The sequence below is a fragment of the Protopterus annectens genome, chromosome 12.part0 (assembly GCF_019279795.1).
Source record: "Protopterus annectens isolate FY-2018-M chromosome 12.part0, PAN1.0, whole genome shotgun sequence".
In the NCBI taxonomy this organism is placed as follows: Eukaryota; Metazoa; Chordata; order Ceratodontiformes; family Protopteridae; genus Protopterus; species Protopterus annectens.
The window spans coordinates 942,742,815-942,765,182 of NC_056746.1; the positions used below are offsets into that span (position 1 = coordinate 942,742,815).

General features: G+C 39.7%; 1 protein-coding gene across 1 annotated transcript in view; it reads right to left on the bottom strand.

Moving 5' to 3' along the window:
• STX16 (syntaxin 16) overlaps positions 1 to 22,368 on the bottom strand; it is a 379,775-nt gene that overhangs the window by 197,236 nt on the left and 160,171 nt on the right. Inside the window, exon 6 of the mRNA XM_044089972.1 lies at positions 2,295 to 2,435. Within this exon, the coding sequence (XP_043945907.1) occupies positions 2,295 to 2,435 (141 nt within the window). The remainder of the gene's footprint in view (positions 1 to 2,294; positions 2,436 to 22,368) is intronic.

Below are 22,368 nucleotides of genomic sequence, written 5' to 3' on the forward strand. Positions count from 1 at the left end.
AGGGTTTTATGGGAGATATTAAGGTTGGATAGGTGGTTTAGTAGATGGGAGTGGGAGATGGTATCGAAAGCTTTGGATAGATCTAAGAGAACAGATGAAACTAAGTTAGCAGAGTCTCGAGCTGAATTGACAGAGTGTAAGAAAGAGAGAAGGGCTGTGTTAGTATTATGTCCGGGGCGGAAACCGTGTTGGGTAGGAGAGCAGCTGGTGTTTGATTATGAATTGCATGAGTTGCAGGTGGATGCATTTTTCGAGGATTTTTGATATAGGAAAGAGGATAGGTATGGGGCGGAAGTTAGAGAAGTTACAAGTTTTGCCACCTTTGTGGAGTGGGAGAATAAAGGCAGAGCGCCACAGTTTGGGTACATAAGATTCGAGAAGGGATCGATTTATCAGGATGCTAATAGGGAAAGCAATACTGTCAGCGGCAATTTTTAAGGAGGAGGAGGGGATGTTGTCAGGGGCATTTGTGCAAGGTTTAAGTTTGGAGAGAAGTTTCTTTATAAAGTGGGTGGCTACAGGTTTAAGTTCAAAGGTAGGGGGAGGGGATAGTGAGGATGTGGAGTCATGGGAAGAGGGGGGTGGGGGTGTTGTTAGGGAAGGTTTTTGGTTAGCTCAGCAATAGAAGAGGTGAAGAAGGAGTTGAATAGATTGGAAATGTCTTGGTCAGATTTGATAGCATCAGGGCAAGGGTTGTTTGCTGGGCCCGGCTTAAGAAGAGAGTTAATAGAATTCCAGAATTGTTTGGGGTTTTTTGCATGATTTATTTGTAAGAGGTTGTAGTGAGACTTTTTATCTGATATGACATGCTTTTTGGCAAGGTTTCGTAATTGTTTGTATTTAAGTAAGTATTCAGGTTGTTTAGGTTGGAGATATTTTTTTCCAGGATGCGTCTCTGTTGCATAATTTTTTTGGTTTCTTTAGTAAGCCAGGGGGCGGTCTTGGCTTTGACTCTTTTAGTACGAATTGGAGCTAGGGAGTTCAGGATAGTAAGGAATATGGTGTTGAAGAAATCAACGGCTTCGTCCAGGGGTAGGGTTTTTAGTGGGTTCCAGTTAGTGAATTTGAGGGAGTCAGAGAAGGTGGAGGAATTACATTTGGTTAAGTTGCGATTGTGTAACAGTTTGTGGGAGAAGGAGGAAGAAGTTGTTGTTCTATAAGTGAAGGCAGGGAGGTGGTCGCCCAGTCTGGAATAATTCCAGATGTTGTGGTTCGATTTGGATGAGACAACAGGATCCAGTCTAGGATGGAGCCTGTGAGGTTAGTTTTGTTGGGCCTGGTGGTATAGTTTATACGTTGTGTGAAATTGAAAAGGTTGATAGATAAGGTGGGATTATGGTCACTGATTATTTGCCAGTTAATATTTACATCTCCCATAATATAAGTTTCCTGTTTAATATGTGCAGTCTGTGCATGTTTAAAACCATTAAAGCGGTATATACTTGCAGACAAAATGCTGAACCATGCAAAAACAATTCACAAAGAAAAAAATCCTCAATGCTTCCATTATAAGGAGATACAGGAACAGACCTGGTGTTCAAGGCTCAGAATACATATAAACCATGTTCCTAGCCTCTGTACTGAACCATGGACCTCTTCTTAGGGACACCGACGATTAACTCTGCCCCAAAAGTATACTGGTATGTCAAAGAAAATGTTTTATCTGAACTAGAGTATCTGACTTTGTTATACCTGCTTTCCCCACTGGTGGTTTTACAATGGAGGAACTGGTATGCATATGAGAAAAATGCTAACTAACATTCTTGGATATATACAAGTTAGAATGGTAAGACAGAGTGCTGAGAACTATGCCTTTTCTGATAACTATTAGATTACAGTTATTTTAACTGGCTTCCAGAATGCAAATATATTTAGTAATATAGACTTAATCAGTAAAAAAAGTTCCACCTCATAGCTAGTGCACACCCTGTCAGTGTTGCATACAAATTTCATGGCAACACCAGGTGGACAGCCATTCACCAGGAATATGCAGAGAGAATGAGGCACAACCTCTCGTGGCACAACTGCAGCTCAGAAATTAACTTGCGGTGCTAAAGGTTTATAAAAGAATCACCAAGGTGCTGAATGTATATACTTGTTCCGGTTTGTTCAATAAATATAAAAAATACATATCTATACATCTAACTATACAAGTAGTCTTTGGCTGTAAAGTACACTGACCCTTAGTGGACATTATGCAAGAACACCTACTGTCAAGGGCAATCTGTGTATGCAGATAATACTCAAGTTGAAGAAGTCAGCATAAAGTTAAACGGCACAAAAAAAATATTTACCTGCGTTATCTCCTGTGTGGTAATTTCGATGGCATGTTCTTCCTCAGTACTGTCATCAAGAGTTGGTCTGTTCAAATACTTATCATGCAGGCTTACCAGCTCCTTCATCTTCTGCTGGATTCTTGTCACATCATACTGAATCTAATGAAGGAAAACAAAGAACACTGACCTCATCTAACAGAAAATTTTATTGCTGACAACAGCAAAACCCCACATCTTCAGAATTCAAAGAAAAAAACAAAGAAGATACATATAATACATTCTGTTCTGTGAATGTAGGTTAACACACAGTTTATAGACCGACAATTAAAAATTCCTGTCCTCACATCCAGCTATAGGATGTGTGTTACTGAAAAATGCCCTTCTGGATCAATCACTAACGAAGAAATAACTAATGAATACATTGTTGGAAAGCTACAGATATAGATAGATAAGCAAACGGATTTCTGACAATTAGTTGAGATAAACAGAACTTCATCACTATTTCTCTGTGTAGTACAATCTACCCCCACAGTAAAAATATAGCCCATTTCTCCAAATTAAATGTAGGTTTTTCTTTTGTTCCTTAGCTAAACTGCATGGCAATAAGCTAATAATGGTAACATTTGATACTTCAAATACTTTTAACTAATCTCAATGCATGTAACATGTCAAGTACATCCCTTCCCTCCACCAATCAAGTACAACCACGCATAATGAAAATGGTTCTCTCCCTTCTTTCATTGAAGCAAACCCTAAGAATCATGTTGTGTGGACTTAGCATAGGCTGTAAATAGTTGTATTTCTGTGTAACATTTGAAAGGATGACAGTGTTGATATTTTTTTGCTTCTGAAAAAAAGAAAGAAAAATATCATGTAACATTTGGGTTCGAACTGTGCAGCTGTGCTATAAAAAATAATATACGCTGTTAAAGAGCTAATGGAATATGATATAAAGGGAGTAAAGAGAAAGAAATCAGACATTAACTAGAACCAAGAGGCCACACTGACAACAACAAAGCTATCTGCCATTTGTTCAGATTTATTGTTCAACGCTCAGATGGTAAAAACATTGGGAGTGAGTGTGGATGGACACCTGCATATCCGTTTTCATTCAACAGCAGAAAGAAAGGAAAGCTCTATGCTCTGCCTCCTCAGGTATGATGGTGCAAGCACCGCTTTGCAGCCCCCATCCAATCAGGTGTGGCACGAAGATATGCAGTTATCTAACTACTGAAAAGGTCTGAAGAAATGAGCAAAAACTGCCAACATTTTCAGATTCATCATAGGTTCACAGTTAAGTATTACTCAGTCTGCAGACCACTATAAGCATAACCAAAAAACCTTATTCAAGACAGTCCTTTAAGCTTCAAGGAAGGCAAGACAAGACAGACCAGGGGAGAACTTGAGGCTGCCCATCCAACTATTAAGGTTGATCTGCTTGACATGTAGTGGAAGTTTGCTTCAGAATAGTTGTGTAAAATCTTACCATAACCATAGATGTCCTCCTCTTCTACATGCTGCAGTATTCATAACATGAGGGAGTTCACCTCTGGCTGACTCGTACGTCTGGCCAGTATTAAGAAGTCTAATGCTACTCTTAAGGTATGTGTGACGCCTCACATCACCTAGCATACATCGGTCATAAAGAGATGTTGGGTATAAAGTAATAATGCCTAAATCCCTTACAACAAGGACTCATTTGAGGAGTGCCTCACCTATATGGCAGAAGAAACCGTTTTTGTTAACAAAAATGAGCTGTGTTACATTTTTTTGCATTTATTTTGAGACCACTGCCCTTGCACCAATTGTTAAAATGGTATAACCCATGCTGGAGCAACTGAGAGTCAGCTGAAGATCAAATTTATTTTCTAGGTTTTTGTACCACACAGTATTACTGGTTGAACCACTATTTTATAAACTTTAATTTTAAGAATTGTTGGCATTCTTCTGTCATACACTACTCCTGGCACTCTGTCAGTCGACTGTGGCACCTCCAGTTCTAGATTTGACCTTCCTCATTCAGATCACCCTTCTCCTCAACCACCCCTCTCTGATACTTGAAATTCTTAGCGTTTGACTAGTTTCCCTATCTCAATTCTCAGATTCTTCTAATTCCCCCATTGCTGCCATTGTAACTGTTTTATTTGTACTAAGTTTCAACCCATGTGCTTTCAGTTTTGCATTCCATTCCATTCCCCCATCCTTCACTAAAGTAACTGCTCAGAGTCTGCCTGTAATACCACATTGTCTGTATACAGTAACTCTGTTGATCTGTCTCCGCTAATATAGTCCATCACAAGTATTAACAGCACCGGGTTCAGAGCCGAACCCATTCCCACTGGGAACTCCTCTGAGACTGAACACTGTTTTTGAGTCACTGGGTCCCTGTGTCCCTGTACCTAGCCTGCACTAATTCTACCAATGTTTCTGGAACTTTAAAGCATGGCAGGACTGCTTAAATTCAGCTTTCTTGAGATCTTGTCATACGCTTTCTCTATATCTAGGAATGCCCAGTTGTACTGTTTTCTTCTCAAGTATTTGTCTCACTGCAGACCTCAGGTCATTTGTGCTGCATCCTTATCAGAACTGGAACTGCTCATCTTCCATCTTACTGTGTATTGATCAGTCATCCTCTACAGAACTTTCATGCAGTGTGACAAGAGTTTAATATCACTGTTCTGCTCACAGTTGTGGATGTCCTCTTATTTCTTGTATAGTGGCACTACTAGTAAGCTTATTCTCCAGTCATCTGGGATATGCCTCTCTTTCCATACTGCTAAGATTACTGTCAGGAGCCATTTCTCCCCATGTCACACGACATCTTGATCATATCTGCTGTAAACTCATCTGAAGAAACAAACAAACCACTTAAGTCAAAGGATGGTACAACGACAAAAATACCAATGAACAAAAAGAAATAGACCAACCAACCACAGCCAATAAAAATATCTATATAAATAGTAAAGACAATTAACTTAGTGAGCTAATTTTAACTTAACTGCAGTCTGTGTTATGTTATCTTGGTCTGATGAAGTGCATTTATTGCATGAAAGTGCTTACTGCATCACTTTTTTATACATTTTTTTTGATCGGCTGTGGTTCGTTGGTAACATCATCTAAGCCTGAGGTTTTCCCTGACTTCATTTTCCTTAGTACTGTTCTTAATACTTCTATGTTCTTCTGTTCATGTTCATTAAATTAACCAAAAGCTCACAACACTGATGGAGTTTAGTACTATTATTTCAAGCTTCCAAAAAACACCTTTTTAGGAAGGTGTCATTCTATACTAACAAAGAGAATGCATGGCTTTGCTTGCTTCTGTGTGAGTAACCAATAACGTGGTGCAGTTCTAGAGTTTTTCAAAGTTAAAGTAACTTGTTGCACATCTTTTAACTCGACTGGAAGAATCAAAAATTTCTAACACACATCATTAAGAATACTTTAGTGTCCAGTCTGGCAGTGGCTCAATAAGTGGCAGAAAGGATTGATAACCATCATAGATTACCATGTCTTGTGCTCAGAAAGGAGCATCCAGAAAAGATGAAAAGGACTCTAGCTACACTTGATAAGAAAAACAGGGAAGTCTGAGGAGAGTGAGCTTAAGACTCAGATGCAAGACTTAGCACAAAGGGTGAAAGTACTGTAGGAATTTGCCATAACAGTACTTGTTCCAGCAGATCACTGCCACAGTAGTCTTAACTATTGCATCTTCTTGCTGCTTATGCCTGACGACTTCAAGAGCTCAGAACCCTTCGACCCATCCACCTGGTATGTCAGGACACTTCTGCTTAAAAAAAAAAAAAAAATGGGTATCTGCCTATGTAATTTTAGAGCTTTCTTGCCCAATGCACTAGAGCACGACTGAGAAAGCTAAAGAGGTCTATGACTGCAGGAAGACCAGAGGAATCTACTGAGGAATTCCCTTCTCTAGAAAGATTAGTGAAGATGATCTCCCTGACTTCTACTTAGACCTGAAAAAGCAGAGGCTCTGACAAGGAGGAAGGGAAAGGGGCAGAATTAAAAGACAGGGTACTCCAACTTAGTGCAGGATGTCCACTGTGGAATGCAAAAGACAGGGATTGTGAGAAGGAAACTGTAATGCAACAGTGACCTACTCAAATATCTACTATTATGGCAAGCCCTACACAACTATACTATGGTCTTAATTTAGATCACGGTTACAGTAGTACTGACTACTGGGACAATTTTCAGAGCTTCAGTCTGAAAGTTTGGTAGCCAGGAAGCAGCAGCTGGGTTGAAGCATTCTAAGTAAAATTGCAGTTGCAAACCCAGATCCTGCACTTAACGTTACATCCAATTGGTTAGTGCTTTGGAAAGGTCTGTACAGATGTCCAAACAGTACAGTTGTGTACACTTACCATAAATGTAGATGTTTGAGTGTATTTACTGCTGCAGTTCTGACTTTTTGGATTTCCTGCTCAGAAGCCATTGTTTGGCCTACCAGAGTAAATAAAACTCCCTCCTCCATGAGCTGGCAGGCCCTCTACCTTGATGACAAGACAGTTGGGTATAAAGGGAGCCAACCGATGCTATGATATTTTCTTCTTGCCCCTAGAAGGTAGGAGCCCCACAGATGAACCTTAAGCAAGGGACCAGGTTAGAGGAAAGGGGGGCACTGTTGAGCTCTGCTAGGGCCCAGTGGCCTAAAACTCTCCAGCCTGGGTGTTCCTGAGGACTACTGACTTACCCTCTGCGATTGCTCTTGCTGCGTATGAGGCCTTTCCCTTCGGGTTTTCCTCTGATTGGGTTTTGACTGGGAGGGAAAGGACCAATGCTTAGCAGAAAAATTCCTACTGAACTTAGGTGGCTAGACTTGGAGGAAGTCTTTGACCGTTTGCGTGGATTTTGCTTTATCCTCCATCTTTTTTTTAACACAGCCTCAGTCTTTGGTCAAAAAAGAGAGTCCTTGTCAGGGGTGCATCTAGCAGTTTAGATTGGGCATGCTCTAGTAATGTCTGTTCCCTAAGCCACGCATGCCTTCTGATGACAGAGCTAGAGACAGCACCTTGGGAAGATGCCTCTAGGGCATCATATCTGCAGTGCAAGGTGTGTCTAGCTACCTGGGAAATGGAATGGCAGAGATCCAGCAATTCCTTGGAGGCATTCCTGTCCTCCAGAGAGGAAATCTTTTGCTTAATTTTTTCCCAAAATAATCTGCTGGCATTTTATCATATGGAATTGGCAACTGATGGCTCTCATGGCTAGGGTAGAGGAAGTGTAAACCTTCTTTCCAAACCTGTCAAGAGCCCCTGCTTTCTTTGTCCACAGGTAATGGATTTTTAGAAGTTCTAGCCCTAACTCCTTTGAGGCCTGGGGTGACAACCTCTGGGTCAGCAGAGGGGTTCTTAAAAAGGAATTTATGCAAGTCCAGAACTCCGTAAAACCTGTATGCTTTACAAGGGGCTGGGGGAAGAGAGTCTGGATTTAGAGAAGATTCCATGAAGACATCTTCTATCACTTCCAAAACTGGAGGGATAGCCAAGGGTTTTGTGTTGTGGTGGATCAAGGAACTCCCTGACCCTCTTTTTAGCTTGGGGGTATTCATGTGCTTGCCACTGGAAAAACTCTCATGGCATGCAGTGTCTCCTCAGAGGTAACTTCTTCAGGGGGTGAAGCAGAAGGTAACACCTCTTCTGAAACAGAATCCTCAAAGGAGGTAAGGAAAGGTTTATCTTTAAGGGCACATCCCCCCCAATCAGCATCTTCATCTAAATTAGGGGGTTCTGAAAAGGTCTCAGGTGTAGGGTCCTTCTTCCTGGTAAAGATTCTGGGGTAGGGTGGATACCTGCCTCTGATCAAAGAAATAAAGTCCTTGGCCAACACAACCAAATCCTGCTGATAACCTGTGGGGTGGGAGCCGGTAGGCCTAGGCACAGTACCGGAGGTTGAGCTCTTTTTAGGTGAAGCTTTTGCCTTATGCCTATGCACATCTGCTGCTCTGATGCCAGTCTCCTTGAAAGAAATACCAGATGGTGGGTGCCCTGAAGGGATGTCATCCGTTGAGGATCAATTGCTGAAAGCAGAGGTCTGTTTAGCGACTCTGGACCCGACAGACGAACCAAATGCCAAGGCCTGCACTGAAGTAGAGGGACCGAAGAAGATGTCTGACCCTGAAAAGTGTCATAACTAAGGCCTGTGCCATCACCTTGCTTGGAGGAGGAGGATGCTAAGGCACCTCTCCTTCCTCTGCAATGAAGACCTTGGAGGACTGACAGAAAGAGAAAGGGTGTCATCAAAGGCCCTAAGTTTGGGTCTTTTTTTACTTCTTTCACTTAGGAAGCTCACCCTCGGGATGACTGACAGATGCCATTGTGCGATGGGAAGCAGACTGCTGACTAAAATGGTTAGACAAGATTTTGGCCCTATGCCTTACAGTCCTAGTATTGAAAAGGATGCAGAGACTGCTATTTGGGAAGTCGTGATTTGGGCTTAAACAACAGAAACACAATGTATGAAATTCTCTGTGTGGGATTTGTTTATCACAACATAGACAGCTGTTAACTTAATCTGACATGAGTCACAAGTAAGGAAGACAGTTTCCAATGGGGTACTTAGCTTTAGAAGAATTTCTCACTCCGGTGCGGACCAACCAATGCACTCTCAACTGTTTCAGGCTCCAACAGCAAGAAAGACTGATGTCACGGCATTGGCTAGCTCCCTTTATACCCAACCGTCCTGACGTCAGGCTTGTGCGTCCACCAGTTCAGGAAGGAGGGAGTTTTTTTTACTTTGGTAGTCGGGCTGACCAAGGGCTTCTGAAGCAGGAAATCCCGTAAGTGAGGACTGCAACAGTGAAGAATGAAGAACATCACTCCTTCTAAAATGGCCTGTGTATTGCTTTCCCTAAAAAATGCTACATTTATTGTTGAGCCCCTGGTACTATAACCTTAACACCAGCCTCTAGTCTCTTACCCTTGGGTGCAAACAGCAGAGACGAGATGCAATGTGCTAGCTAGTCTTCAGAGTTACTGTTTTGAAATGGTCTCACCTTTCTAATGCAAATAAAGCAAAGGAAATGATCAAACCTCCTACTTAGTTTTGTGTAAATATCTAAGTTGCCTATGAACATCTAAGGAATGGACAATTATTTTTCCATTGCTTTGTGGGTTAGGGAAAGAACACAGGTGGCCGGGCAGCTTAGTTTACTGAGAATTCTATCACTACCTTTCGCATAAGGGAGGGATTTTTTCTCAGACTCACTACAGAATACTAAGAAAGCTTATTTGGACATCAATGCTTGAGGCTCTGATATTCTCCAAGCTACTGCACTGTCTTCCATGTTAGAGATGTAACTTGGTTGTAGCTGCAAGTTCGAAGGCTGTTTGTGAATTTTTTTTCTAGGATACAGTTCCGATCACAAGGAGGAACAATTCTCTTTTTGGTGGGCTTAAGTGCAATATGCCCATTAAATGCTTGACTGTAGCAGGCTAGTCACGGTGGATCCCAAGCTAGTTAGGCTAAGATGGCTCCAAGGTGCAGCCCCCCAGAAACTGCCACAAGGACAGAGCATCAGTGTTACCTGGACCACAACTGATACAGTCAGCAGCATCTTTGACCTCTCATTGTACTTCCTGGGTTACTGTCAGGAGAACAAGTGTACTGAAGGGAAAGCGATTAGGAGATCTGCCCAGCTGATTGGAAAAGCATCAATTGTCAAAGCCTCCTTGTAAGGTGGTTCTTCAGCAGAGGATTTTCAACCATCTGTTGTCTATGGATGCAAACAGGTCCATCTCTGGAGCATCTTAGATGTGCACTAGCTGAAAGAAGATATCCCTGTGCAGTACCCATTTGAGTAGATCTGCCTTCAACCTACGAACTGATCTGCCACTGTACTCTGATGAGAGGGTACCCACCATCTTAAAAGTCATATGAGATTGCGTAGTTAGTTCCCAGCAATCATGGCTAACTTGCAAAGGTGTTATGAGCACATCCATCCCTGCTCTATGACATATCACATGACAGCAAGATTGTCTGGTGCCACATTTAGGACACACTTCAGCCAAATTTGTTTAGTAGTTTGAGAGCCTCAATGAATGCCATTGCCTCTTTTAACATTTGTATGCTTCTTCCTTTCTTTGGGTTGCATTATACACTCCCTATACAATACATTTCTGATGAAAATGTTCTCAAACTAGGTATGAAGCATCTATCGTCAAGAGTCTGGATCGGAGTTCCCTGACTGAAGGAAAATCATACATTTTGCTAGGGCCGGCACTGTAGCTCCTTGGATATGCAGGATAATATGGAACTGTCTCCTACAGGGATTGAGCATGCTTGTTCCAAGCTACCACAGGAGCCTCCTTATATACAATCATTCATGTGTCCAGAGCACTGAGACATTCCCCTCTCAGATGCCTCGTTTTTCCCAGCTAGTTTAGGGAAATATTTTTCAACTGGACTTATTTCTCTGGTGTCAGAAAAGCCTTCTGACAACTGGAGACTAGTAGTGAACCCAGAAAAATCATCCTCTAGGAAGGAGTGAAATTAAATTTCTGGGCGTTTTGTGGAAAACCCTAGACTTTGGACATATTTCTACTCACCTCCCCAAGGAATACTAACTGAATGAGGCAACTGTCCAAGAATGAGTATATGTCAGCTCCCTTGGTCCGCCAGAAATTATTAAAGCCAGGTACTTTAAAAACGCATAGCAGTACATAAACTAAAAGTCAATGATGTAAACAGAAAGTGAAAGTCCTCTGCTTAAAACCTGAGAAAGTATCTATGGCTCAATGGATAAAAATATGAAGGCAACATCCTTGAGATTTTGGGTAACCATTAAGGCTTGGGGAAATAGGAGTAGAAAACAACGCCTGGAGGAATACACTAAAGTGCTAAGGAATCTAGAATGGCAGTCAAAGGTCTGTCCTTTCTGGTGACCAGGAAATGCTTCAGACAGAACCCTTTGTTTAGTTCTTCTACTGGCAGTGGCTGAATGACACCCAGTGTCAGAAGGTCTTGCAGAATGGTAAGAGGTGGGCATCAGAACGGTTCTGAGGAAGCTTGTTTTATTCAAGTGAAAGCGCTTAACCATTCTTTGTTTGTTGGCATTACAATAAACTTTTGTTCAACTCTACTTGGTTTCATTGCAGGTGTTGTGGACTGTTATGAGCATTGAATAGAGGTGAATTCCCAAGACACAGAGACGGAATTTTGCACACAGTGCATTTGCTGCTTTTTCTTTTCCAGTTGAACTTTTAAAAACACAGAAGACATTATTGTATTCAAGCAACAGTCTTATACGTTTTATACAGTTCATCAATGTACCTTTCATCTCTTAAGGAAATATTTTTTAGCAGTAAACCCAATTGTTTCATAGCCTTCGCTGTAATTTTATTAAAATGCTTAATTAAAAAATAAATTGGATGAAATTCCCAAATCTATATAGTCAACTACCTCAGTTAGTTAAGTTTTTATTACATAGAATTGGTTCCCCTTTAATATTCTTACCAAAGTACATGATAATACATTTGTCCATACTAAAATTTATGCCAATACTATTAGCACAGGTAGAGATTTCTATTATATAACTATTTACATAATCAACAGTAGAACTAAGAACAAACTCTAGCTTACAGTCATTGGCATATTTGTTCATCCATCCATAACTTACTGCTGGAAAAGTTGCAAAAAGAATAATGCACCCACCACTGAACCCTGAGAGACCCCTGCTAATACAGGACAATTATTAATCATGTCCTTAGTAAGGATGTGTCTCTTTTCTGATAACTACTCCATAATATTAATTAATAGTTAATAAGATATGGATTTAAATGATCTTTGAGAAGAACATCACGCATCTCACTACACAGTAGAATATCAAATACCTTTGCTAATTCTAAATATATGACCACAACAGATGCACCATAATCTAGTGATGTAATAACATGGTCAAATTCTATTAGGTTAGTTAATATAGATCTACCAATACTGCAGCCATGCTGATGTAAGTCATACAGATTATTTAAATTTAATGACCTATCTTGTACAATAAGTTTCTTTAGTACAGATGTCAAGCTAACAGGGCAGTAATTATTCATGTCTGTAGTTTTCCCTTTTTATGGATTGGAGTAACAGATGATAATTTCCAGATTCATGGAAAAGAACAAGTTCTGAGCAAAAGTATTAAATACTTTAGTGAGAAAAATAACTAATTCATGCTTTAATTCCTTTAACAGGACAGAAGGAAAGTCATCCGGACCTGTTTAGGTCTTATTTTGAAGTTATTTTGAAGTTCACTTATTATTATTAGGCTGCGGTGGTGGTGCTGCGGAAGCGTTGTCGCCTTACAGTTAGACGTTGCCCGTTCGATTCTCAGTTAGAGCGTCTTCTGTGTGGCGACATGCACGAATGAGCGTTCCTTCGTTGAAGGTTGTGCGTTAGGCCCGGCAAGCCAGCACGTAAAAATCTACTGCCAATCATTAGCGGACCGGAGTTCCACTGTGGCGACCCCTAACCGGGAAAAGCCGAAAGACACAAACTGCATTATCTACACTGTTTAGTGTAATCTCAGGGCAGATGCATTCATTTATACGTACTTATTAACAGTAGTCATTTTAAAAACTGCTTATTAAATGCATTAGATATTAAAATAAGATTCAATAACAAGGTACTATTCTGGTCAACAATCATAACTGGATAGACAGTCTTCATATGAGAATTAATATATTTATAATAATTATTTTTATTATTAGAATGACTAGTTTTAATCCAAAGTCAGTTTCTCCTTGTTTTATTTTATTTTGCAAGTGCTTAATTATTCAATTCATAGACCTCTTTCTTTCTATTTTTCCTGTAACATCCGATTACACCTTTATCTCGCAAATAAGGAAATTTATTACCAGCTTCATTAATAACAAAAGTAAACTGTAATACTTATCTTTTCTAAGATTTTATAACCATATTCAATATTTAATGACTCATAATTCCATTGACTGAAATTTACAATCTAGTGCTCCTGCCAAAAAAAAGTATATGCCTTTTATTACCTATTAGTTATTCTGTTATATATTTTTCATGCATAATTATATAACATGCACATTAGGAACCCTCTTCTACCTTATATATAATGTATGGTCAACTTTATTGCTTGCCTTTATATTTTGCTTATTTTTCTTTTATTCTATTTCACATATTGTACATTGTGTTAATATTTGTAACTATTGTTCAATTTTTTTTAATTCTGTTTAATGTGTACTGTGGAGCTTTTCTCCCCGGACCTCTGCTGAAAAATGGGCTCATATCCAGTCGGACTTTCCCGGTAAACAAATGTCAAATAAATAAATGAAATTCTTAACTTTGATTTTAATAAAATTGCAGTCAATGTTGTTTTCACTGTAAATTTTAAACTTAGGGAAAAATATACTTTATAGTCATAACTTCAAAACTTACAGAATTATGACTGGACAACCCTAATGGCATCCCTACTTGTATATTAATTAAATTTTGTTTTGTTAGTATTAAATCCAAAATTTTATTTTTCCTTGTGCCATCAATCATCACCTGAACCATATTACTGAATCATTATATTACATTTTCTGGAGTATTCATTCTTAGCACTAAGTATTTTCCAGTCTATATTGGGGTACTTAAAATCATCCAGAATTAGTTTGTCATGGGATAATCCTAAGTATAGGGTTTTAATTTTATTGGGTATATCTAGAAACACCATATGTTTTATTTCATCCACATTACACCTTTGGTAATGAATCAGAATTCGAATTTATTGACACCTAAAGGTGCAATCATTAAGGATTAATTACCTATATCAGAAATAACTAATTCAGATGATGGGTTATTCTAATAAGTATAAGTACACCCCCCTTTAAAGGCTCACATAAGCAGACACAGATTTTAAACTCAGAAATTGTGAACTCAATGGAATTCCACACTTCAGTTAAGTTGCAGTCATTCTTCAATACAATGAAACTTAACTCACCACATTTATTACCAATGCTGTGGGCATTTACAAGTACAAGTTTTTATTTTGTCATGTAAACTTTTACTTGTACCTTTCTCCACATGTATTAACTTTACAGTATTATAGCATCTTTCTCCACTACTACCTGACAGAATGGCATCCTAAAAAGTCCTTGATAAGGTCACCAATTTTCCCTGGAAAGTATTCTGAATCAAATTTACTTGAATCTTGAGAAAGCATATATACAAACTCATCCCAAGTAGTAATAATACAAAGAATACATGCTGTGCGCAACTGTAAAAGCCACAAGTTGAACAAGTGGGCTTTTGTATACAAATAATCACTCCATTTAACAGAAGGAATCATTTCACTAAGTATTACTTGCACTGAATTGTTTTCCAGCTTCTCAATGACATTCAAAACCAATAGTTTCATATAGCTTGGACTACATCTTAAAGCATTAGTGCCTGCATATATAACAATTAATCCATACTTTATTTTACCCTAGAGTAGTCTATTACCACAGGAAAATCAACTAACTGAATAAGAAAGTGAACAAATAGAACATCTTTCCCTATTAATTGCATATAGTCTTCTTTCACAATACTTAATAATAGCGTCACAGATGACCAAAATATCAGAATCACAGAGAACAAAATTCACTGTCATCAGAAGCAATTATGTTCTTAGTGATGTGGTTTTCCAGAAGATTTAAGCTTTCTTGACCTCCTAATGCTCATCGTTTCAATTTCTGTACTCGCTCCTTGTTACCACATTCTTGACAGGAATCATAGGATTATCACTCGCTCCTTATTACCACATTCTTGATAGGTATCATAGGATTATCATCTACCAGTAATTTAGGAGAGGTATCCACATTTTATGTTAAAGTTGAGGACTTGTTTAGCATAGATAAATCTGGCTCAGTAGTAGTAATGGAGTTCTGTGAATGGAAAACATTGTTTTGCTCAAAAGAAGAATTTCTAGCCAATGAAGGAGTTTCACCATTTTTTTAAGAACCAGTTTTAAATGTTTTATATTTCATGTAAGTTTCTAGTCTTTTTTTTTATTTTCTTAGATAGTATTATTACTAAGTTCTTGTCCTGTTGAACCACTGTCATCATTATGGCTATCAAAATTTATAATATTGAACACATTTTTTTAATGAGACATCAGCAACATTGTGATTTTCAGAATTAGCTAAACACCCGAGTCTTCTAGCCAGTTATTTATAAAATTAAATATAGTAACATATTGCTTTACCATTGCTATACTTACAGGTAGTTGTAGAATCAATAATTTTGCTTTCTGTATTCATTTTCAATTCTTTCAGCTTATTAACACACTCCTCCTCTACAAATTAATTCTTCATATATGAACTTACACCCTGAACATTCAGCTATAACAAAACTGCAACAGATCTTGAAAAGCATACGTTACATTATTAGTTTTAAACAAATGAGTTCACTGTATTACCAAACAGTCAAAACAAGTAAAGATATCAGTTAGAATAAATAAACTACTATTCTAAACCTTAGTCAATAATATGGCTAAGTAAATCACAAATTCAATGTTCAAGTAAGATTAAACGTAATATTCTAGCTGATATAATGGATATAAAAAGTGTACATACCCCTGCTAAAATGCCAGGTTTTTGTGAAATAAAAAATGAGACCACAATAACTAATTTCAAAAATTTTCCCACCTTTAATGTGACCTATAACCTGTACAACTCAATTGAAAAACAAATCTGTTAGGGGAAAACATATAAAAAATTTAAAAAAGTACAATAAGCTGGTTGCATAAGTGTGCACACCCTTAAACTAATACTTTGTTGAAGCACCTTTTGATTTAATTACAGCATTCAGAGTCTTCTTGGGTAGGAGTCTATCACCATCTTGACTTGGCAATATTTACCCACTCTTCTTTGCAAAAGAGCTCCAAATCTGTCAGATTGCGAGGGCATCTCTTGTGCACCAGCCCTCTTCAGGTCACCCCACAAATGTTCTATTGGATTTAGGTCTGGACTCTGGCTGGGCCATTCCAAAACTTTAATTTTCTTTTGGTGAAGCTATTCTTTTGTTTATTTGGATGATGCTTGGGGTCATTGTCATGTTGAATGGTGAAATTCCTCTTCATCTTTCTAGCAGACGCCGGAAGATTTCAGGCCAAAAATGACTGGTATTTGGAACTGTTCATAATTCCCTCCACCTTGACCAAAGCCCCAGATTTAGCTGAAGAAAATCAACCCCAAAGCATGATACTGCCACCACCATGCTTCACTGTGGGGATGGTGTTCCTTTGATGTTGCGAAGTGTTGTTTTTGCGCCAAATGTACCTTTTGGAATTTCAGCCAAAAAAGTTCAACCTTGGTCTCATCAGACTAACACATTTTCCCACGTTTTTGGAAGACGATGTATTGTTTTTGCAAATTTTAGCCCGTCCAAGGTGTTTTTCTGTGTAAGAAAAGGCTTCTGTCTTGCAATCCTACCCCATAGCCCAGACATATGGAGAATATGGGAGATTGTTGTCACATGTAGTACACAACCAGTACTTGCCAGAAATTCCTGCAGCTCCTTCAGTGTTGCTATAGGTCTCTTAGCAGCCTCCCTGACCAGTTTTCATCTTGTCTTTTCATCAACTTTAGAGGGACGTCCAGTTCATTGCAACATCACTGTTGTCCCATATTTTCTTCACTTTTTTCATGACTGTTAACTGTGTTCCATGGTATATCCAGTGCTGTGGACATTTTTTGTACCCTTCTCCTGGCTGATACCTTTCTACAATGAGATCCCTTTGATGCTCTGTAAGCTCTCTGTAAGCCATGGCTTTTGTTGTAGCAAGCAGCTGAGCAAAATCAGGAAAATCCTACTAGGACAGCTGAACTTTATTTGGGGTTAATCAGAGACTCTTTAATTGATGGCAGGTGTGTATCCAAGAAGACTGAATATTGTAATTAAATCAAAAGGTGCTTCAACAAAGTATTAGTTTAAGGATATGCTCACTTATGCAATCAGCTTATTGTACGTTTTTTATTTTTTTATATTTTTTCCCCTAACATTTGTTTTTCAATTGAATTGTACAGGTTATAGGTCACATTAAACGTGGAAATGTTTTGAAATGATTTATTGTGGTCTCATTTTTTTAGGTCACGAAAACCTGACATTTTAACAAGGGTGTGTTCACTTTTTATATCTAATGTATATCTTCAGATTACTAAATTAGTGCATTACCTTACAGCAGTGTAATTTGTAACTGAAAAAGGGCCTCCTGGACCAATTTGTCCTATTTGATGATTTCTAACTTTGTTAAAAAGGGCACCATTAGCTTTTCAGCAATCTTGCTTGGGGTGGGCTGGGGGTTATGAGACAGGAAGGAAAGGAGGTCAATAAAGTCAGTCTGCTCTCTGGTGGTAAAAGACTCATGGGGTCTTTAAAGCTTTCCTTTGTTCTCTCTCTGCCAATTTCTCTTGTACTGGCACTTTTTAGTGGCTTACCTTTGCCATGCTTGGTCTGAATGGGCAATTTCTTTCATTCCTTAGCACCACTGAGGTTTCCAAAGACCAGTTTCATAATGCACACTTTTAGTCAAGGAGGTGCTCTTTGACGTACTCCGACAGGGGCTGAAGCCTCAGCGTAGTATGCTTCAGATTACTGCCACCCTGGATACTACTTCCACAACATCATAGCCTAACTTGAGTGTTTCACCACCTGATAGACTAGCTAGCTGGGTGAACTTCACCTGCCTTCAGGTCCATGTTAGACACCTCCCCTAACTTTTGTCTTATATAGTCACTCAAGTCTAGCAATTAATAATCATGGAGGAAAGTCTGTCTGCTGTATAAACTTTCTTTTCAAAGTCAACCCAGCACTCTGCTACCTTGATCATTTGGGAGAGTACTGGGAGCAATACCACATTTGGACTCCTCCTCCAGATCCATGGATACCACAACCGGCTCCACTACAGGGTTCTTATACAGAGGAACCTATGGGTCTTGGATCCTGTAGACACCTTTCCTACCTTCTTAGGAGCACTGGCTGAGTGCCTAGTTCCTTGGAGGCTGACTGAAAAGCAGCCCCACAGTGCTCTCAAGGCAGAGGGAACAGACAAGTTTGGAGGTATTCAGGCCCAGTAAGTCAAAAGCATCTATTCTGAGTTCAGAAGCCTCCCTTCCTTCCCATTTAAAGTGCCCTATACCTCCAAATGAGACTTCCTCAGTGGAGGATCAAAATAAATGGTGCCCTCTGTCTCTGCCATATCCAAAGTGGGGAGGGGGACCTCTAGAAGAATGGTCAAGGTCTTTTCCTCACTCTTTGTAAACTCTTCAGCCTTAACAAGAGCATTCTCCCTTTCTTTTAAAAGAAGGAACTCTAAACACATGGATGATCTTAGTGTTTCACTGTTGCAGTCATTACATTTGGGTTATCTGCTTGCAGGTAGCCCTCAGTCGGCCTGATTAACAAAGTCTTGGATACTGCGTCGGTTGCTGTCCCTTCTTCCATGACGTCAGGTCATCAGGGGTATAAAACATGCAGCCGACGCCATTACATCAGTCTTTCGGTCAGTCAGCAGACTCCTGAAATTTTTGTTTTCGAGTTTCAGAACCGAAGTCTTCAACTAAAGCTAAGTACCCTGTTGGGGAAACTTTTTCTTGCTCATTACCGATGTCAGTAAAAGTTAATAATTGCATTACTTGTGGAAAGCAAATTCCTCATAAAAAGATTTTCATTCGTACTGTATTCCTTGCCTAGGCCCTGACCACTACGTACCTTGCTGTCAGTTTTGTGCTTTATTTAATCAGTGAGCTATCCGTCATCGGTATATTTTCGCCTCTAAATATTTTGGTTCTCGGTTTAATTATCCAGAAATGCCATTGGTTAGCCATCCGACTACCGTGATTCCGAAAAAAACATTAAGATAAAGACAGAGACAGGCCGCTGAGGTCCAAAACTGCCGACGATGCTTCTCCTAAGCCAGTTGCCAGTTCTCAGTGAGGTGCTTTTACAGACCCTTATACCCGCTACTTCTGATTCGCAGGCCTCTACTGAGACCCATTCGGAGTCCAGTATGTCGCGAGATGCATCAACTATGGAACCCGCGGATGTCTCAATCTTGGAAGAGTCTGGAGCCGCTGGGCAGACACCGGCTTCTGAGGTTGTATTCAGGCCTAGGGACTTGCATATTAAACCGATGCCACCTCCTTCTTTTAGGCCTAAATTTTGAACCATGCCTAAAAAACAGACGCCCAGGCCACATGCTCAGGCCTCTATGCCTAAAAAACAAATGATAAGAATGGCTGAAGACCTAATAACTCTAATCAGGGGTAGCCAACCCCCCCTTTCTAAGAGGCCTAGGACTGAAGTGGTTTATGAATCTTCTGACCAGGATTCTGCTTTTTCTGATTCTTCTGATGATCGGGATTTGCCCTTATCTACTTATGAGGATTCTGATGCAAAGGACTCCTTTCCCTCTGCTTCCCATCCAGAGGATTTTTCTTTTGGGGAAACCTTACATACTCTAAGGGAGCATTTCCACTGGGAAAACCAGGATTTTTCTGATTCAAAAAAGAGGCTTAGGGATTTCTTACTCTTACCTCAGCATAGGCCTTTAGCTATTCCTCCTGTACTAGACATTGTTGATGATGCTTTTTCGGAATCTAGTTTGGCCCCCCGATTCCTTGCCTCCTGCTCCCAGAAAACCAGACAGATACTACAGGGTCCCTGAGTCACACAAGTTCCTTTTTAAAAATCCTATTGCAGATCCACAGACTATTTCACAGGGGCCCAAGGGCATTAAGACTTCTACTGCTAAAAATCCTACCCCTTCTGATAGAGACTCCAGGGCGCTGGATAGATGGGGTAAGAAGGTTTACACTTCTGCAACCTTGGCCATTAGGGCTTTAAACTGCCAGTTTCATATGTTAAAGTATCAGCAACATGTTATTGGATTGCTTAAACAAAAAATGATGTTGATTCCGAACTGTGTGGAAAATAAAGAATTACAGGATTTAATGCATTCTGCTGAACAAGTTGGAAAACATAATTTGCAATGTGGTTTTGATTCATTAGAGACCTCTTGCAGGGCCGTTGTTACTGGGTCTGTGCTCAGAAGGCATGCTTGGCTTAAGGAGCAATCTTTGCCTGATCATGTCAAAGCTAAATTGTTGGATGCTCCCTTAAATCAGGACCGCCTGTTTGGCAACAAGGCTGAGGAAGTTCTTAAAAAGATGGAAGATAAAGCTAAATCTATGCAAACTGTTAAAGATTTCTTACAAGTTCAGCCTCCTAGATTTAGTAGGCACTGGCCCTCTAAGAATTGGTCCTTTCCAGCCTCTTCCAGGTCTTCTCAAGCTAAACCCAGACACAGCAAAAGCTCCAGGTTTCAGTCCAAGGGGACACAAAGGACTAAGCAGTGGGAGGCCTCCATTTCCAAATCTGGGAATATTAAGACTCCCCCCCTATGGTAAACTGTCTCAATGACTTCCTTTTAAAATTTCAAAGCACTTATCAACTGACTGCCCCTTTGGGGGGAAATATTGCTCTTCATACAAAGAACTGGGAACTTTCTCTCTTAAGCATGGGGGCTATTCAACTGGTACCACAGGAAAAGGGACAAGGTTTCTACTCAAAACTTTTCCTGGTACCCAGAAAAGACAATTAATGGCATCCTATCCCGGACCTGTCTGCTCTAAACACCTTTATGGAGATTCCAAAATTCAAGATGCTGACTCTTCACCAATTACTTCCTATGCTAGGCAAAGATGCCCGGTTGGCAACACTAGATTTAAAAGAAGCATACCTGCACATCCCAATCAGGGAATCTTGCAGAAGATAGCTACACTTCAAAGCAGGCTACACGCACTATCAGTTCTCTGCACTGCCCTTTGGTTTATCTACTGCGCGCCCTGGGTATTCACAAAGTGCCTAGCTCCAGTTATTGCATTTTGCATGCAAAGAAATATTCAAATATACCCATACCTGGACGATTGTCTAATTCAGGCAGGAAGCCAGGACATACTTTTGAATCATCTGGCCTTCGTGCAAAGGGTTCTAACTTGTCTGGGGTATACCATAAACAAAAATAAATCACACCTGGTACCCTGTCAACACATTACATTCCCGGGAGCACGCTTGAATACAACTTCCCAGATGGCCTACCTCATGCCAGAGAAACAAATTCATTTGACAACCTACTTCAAACAAGTGGCCACAAAAAACTCTGCTATCTGGAAGACAAATACTGTAAGCCTTGGGGTTCATGGCCTCCTGCATTCTTCTAATTCCATATGCAAGACTGCATATATGGAAACTACAGTGGTATCTAAAAAGCCTACGGTGTCAACATTCTCAGGATCTAGAAGCAATGATTCCTATCATACCTTGCCTACGCTTAGAGTTCCTTTGGTGGGCAATGGCCTGCTATCAAAACAAGGGACTAGCAACCACTAGAAAAGTGTTGGGATCACCAAGAAATATATCAAGTTAGCTTGGCAACTAAGATTAAATGCAGACGCACCACCAGAACTCGATAAAAATCTGAATATTAAATGTGCACTTATGGTGGCGCCGCTGAATTAAAGGCATAAAAGGTTTTACGTGTTTGTTGTTTAAGTGTTTTGCTCCATTAGTACTAAATGCTACCAGCAATTTATAGGTATACTTTGTTTTTAATACAGGGAACTGCATTAGTACACTTTTTTAAACCAGGTTTGGTCATACAGTTTTATGCATTAAGGAACAGCAAAGTGTTTTCATCTGAGAATTAATCTGTTTCGCTTCCTGACCCAATACCCTTGCCTTGAAACTTCCAGTTAATTATCAACACAAAGAACCACCACCTAACTATTTCCACTTGGAGACAACAGGTCTGACAGCAGACTTTTACTACTGTTTTGATTTAACACTTCATACTCTCTGTTGAGACTGGATAGAAACAAAGACGATTTGAAACAATTTTATACGCTTTTCTGTTTTACGCCCTGTTTTTAAAACACTATTAAACACATTAATTCTTGAATTTTTGCTATTTCTGAAGAAGTCCCATATTATTACAAAAAGGAATGAAGGTGCTAAGCACTGATGCTCCTTTCCTTTCTGTTGGATTTTGAAGTTTTTTATTTTATTTTTTCTTCAACCGTGTTCGGTCACTATATAT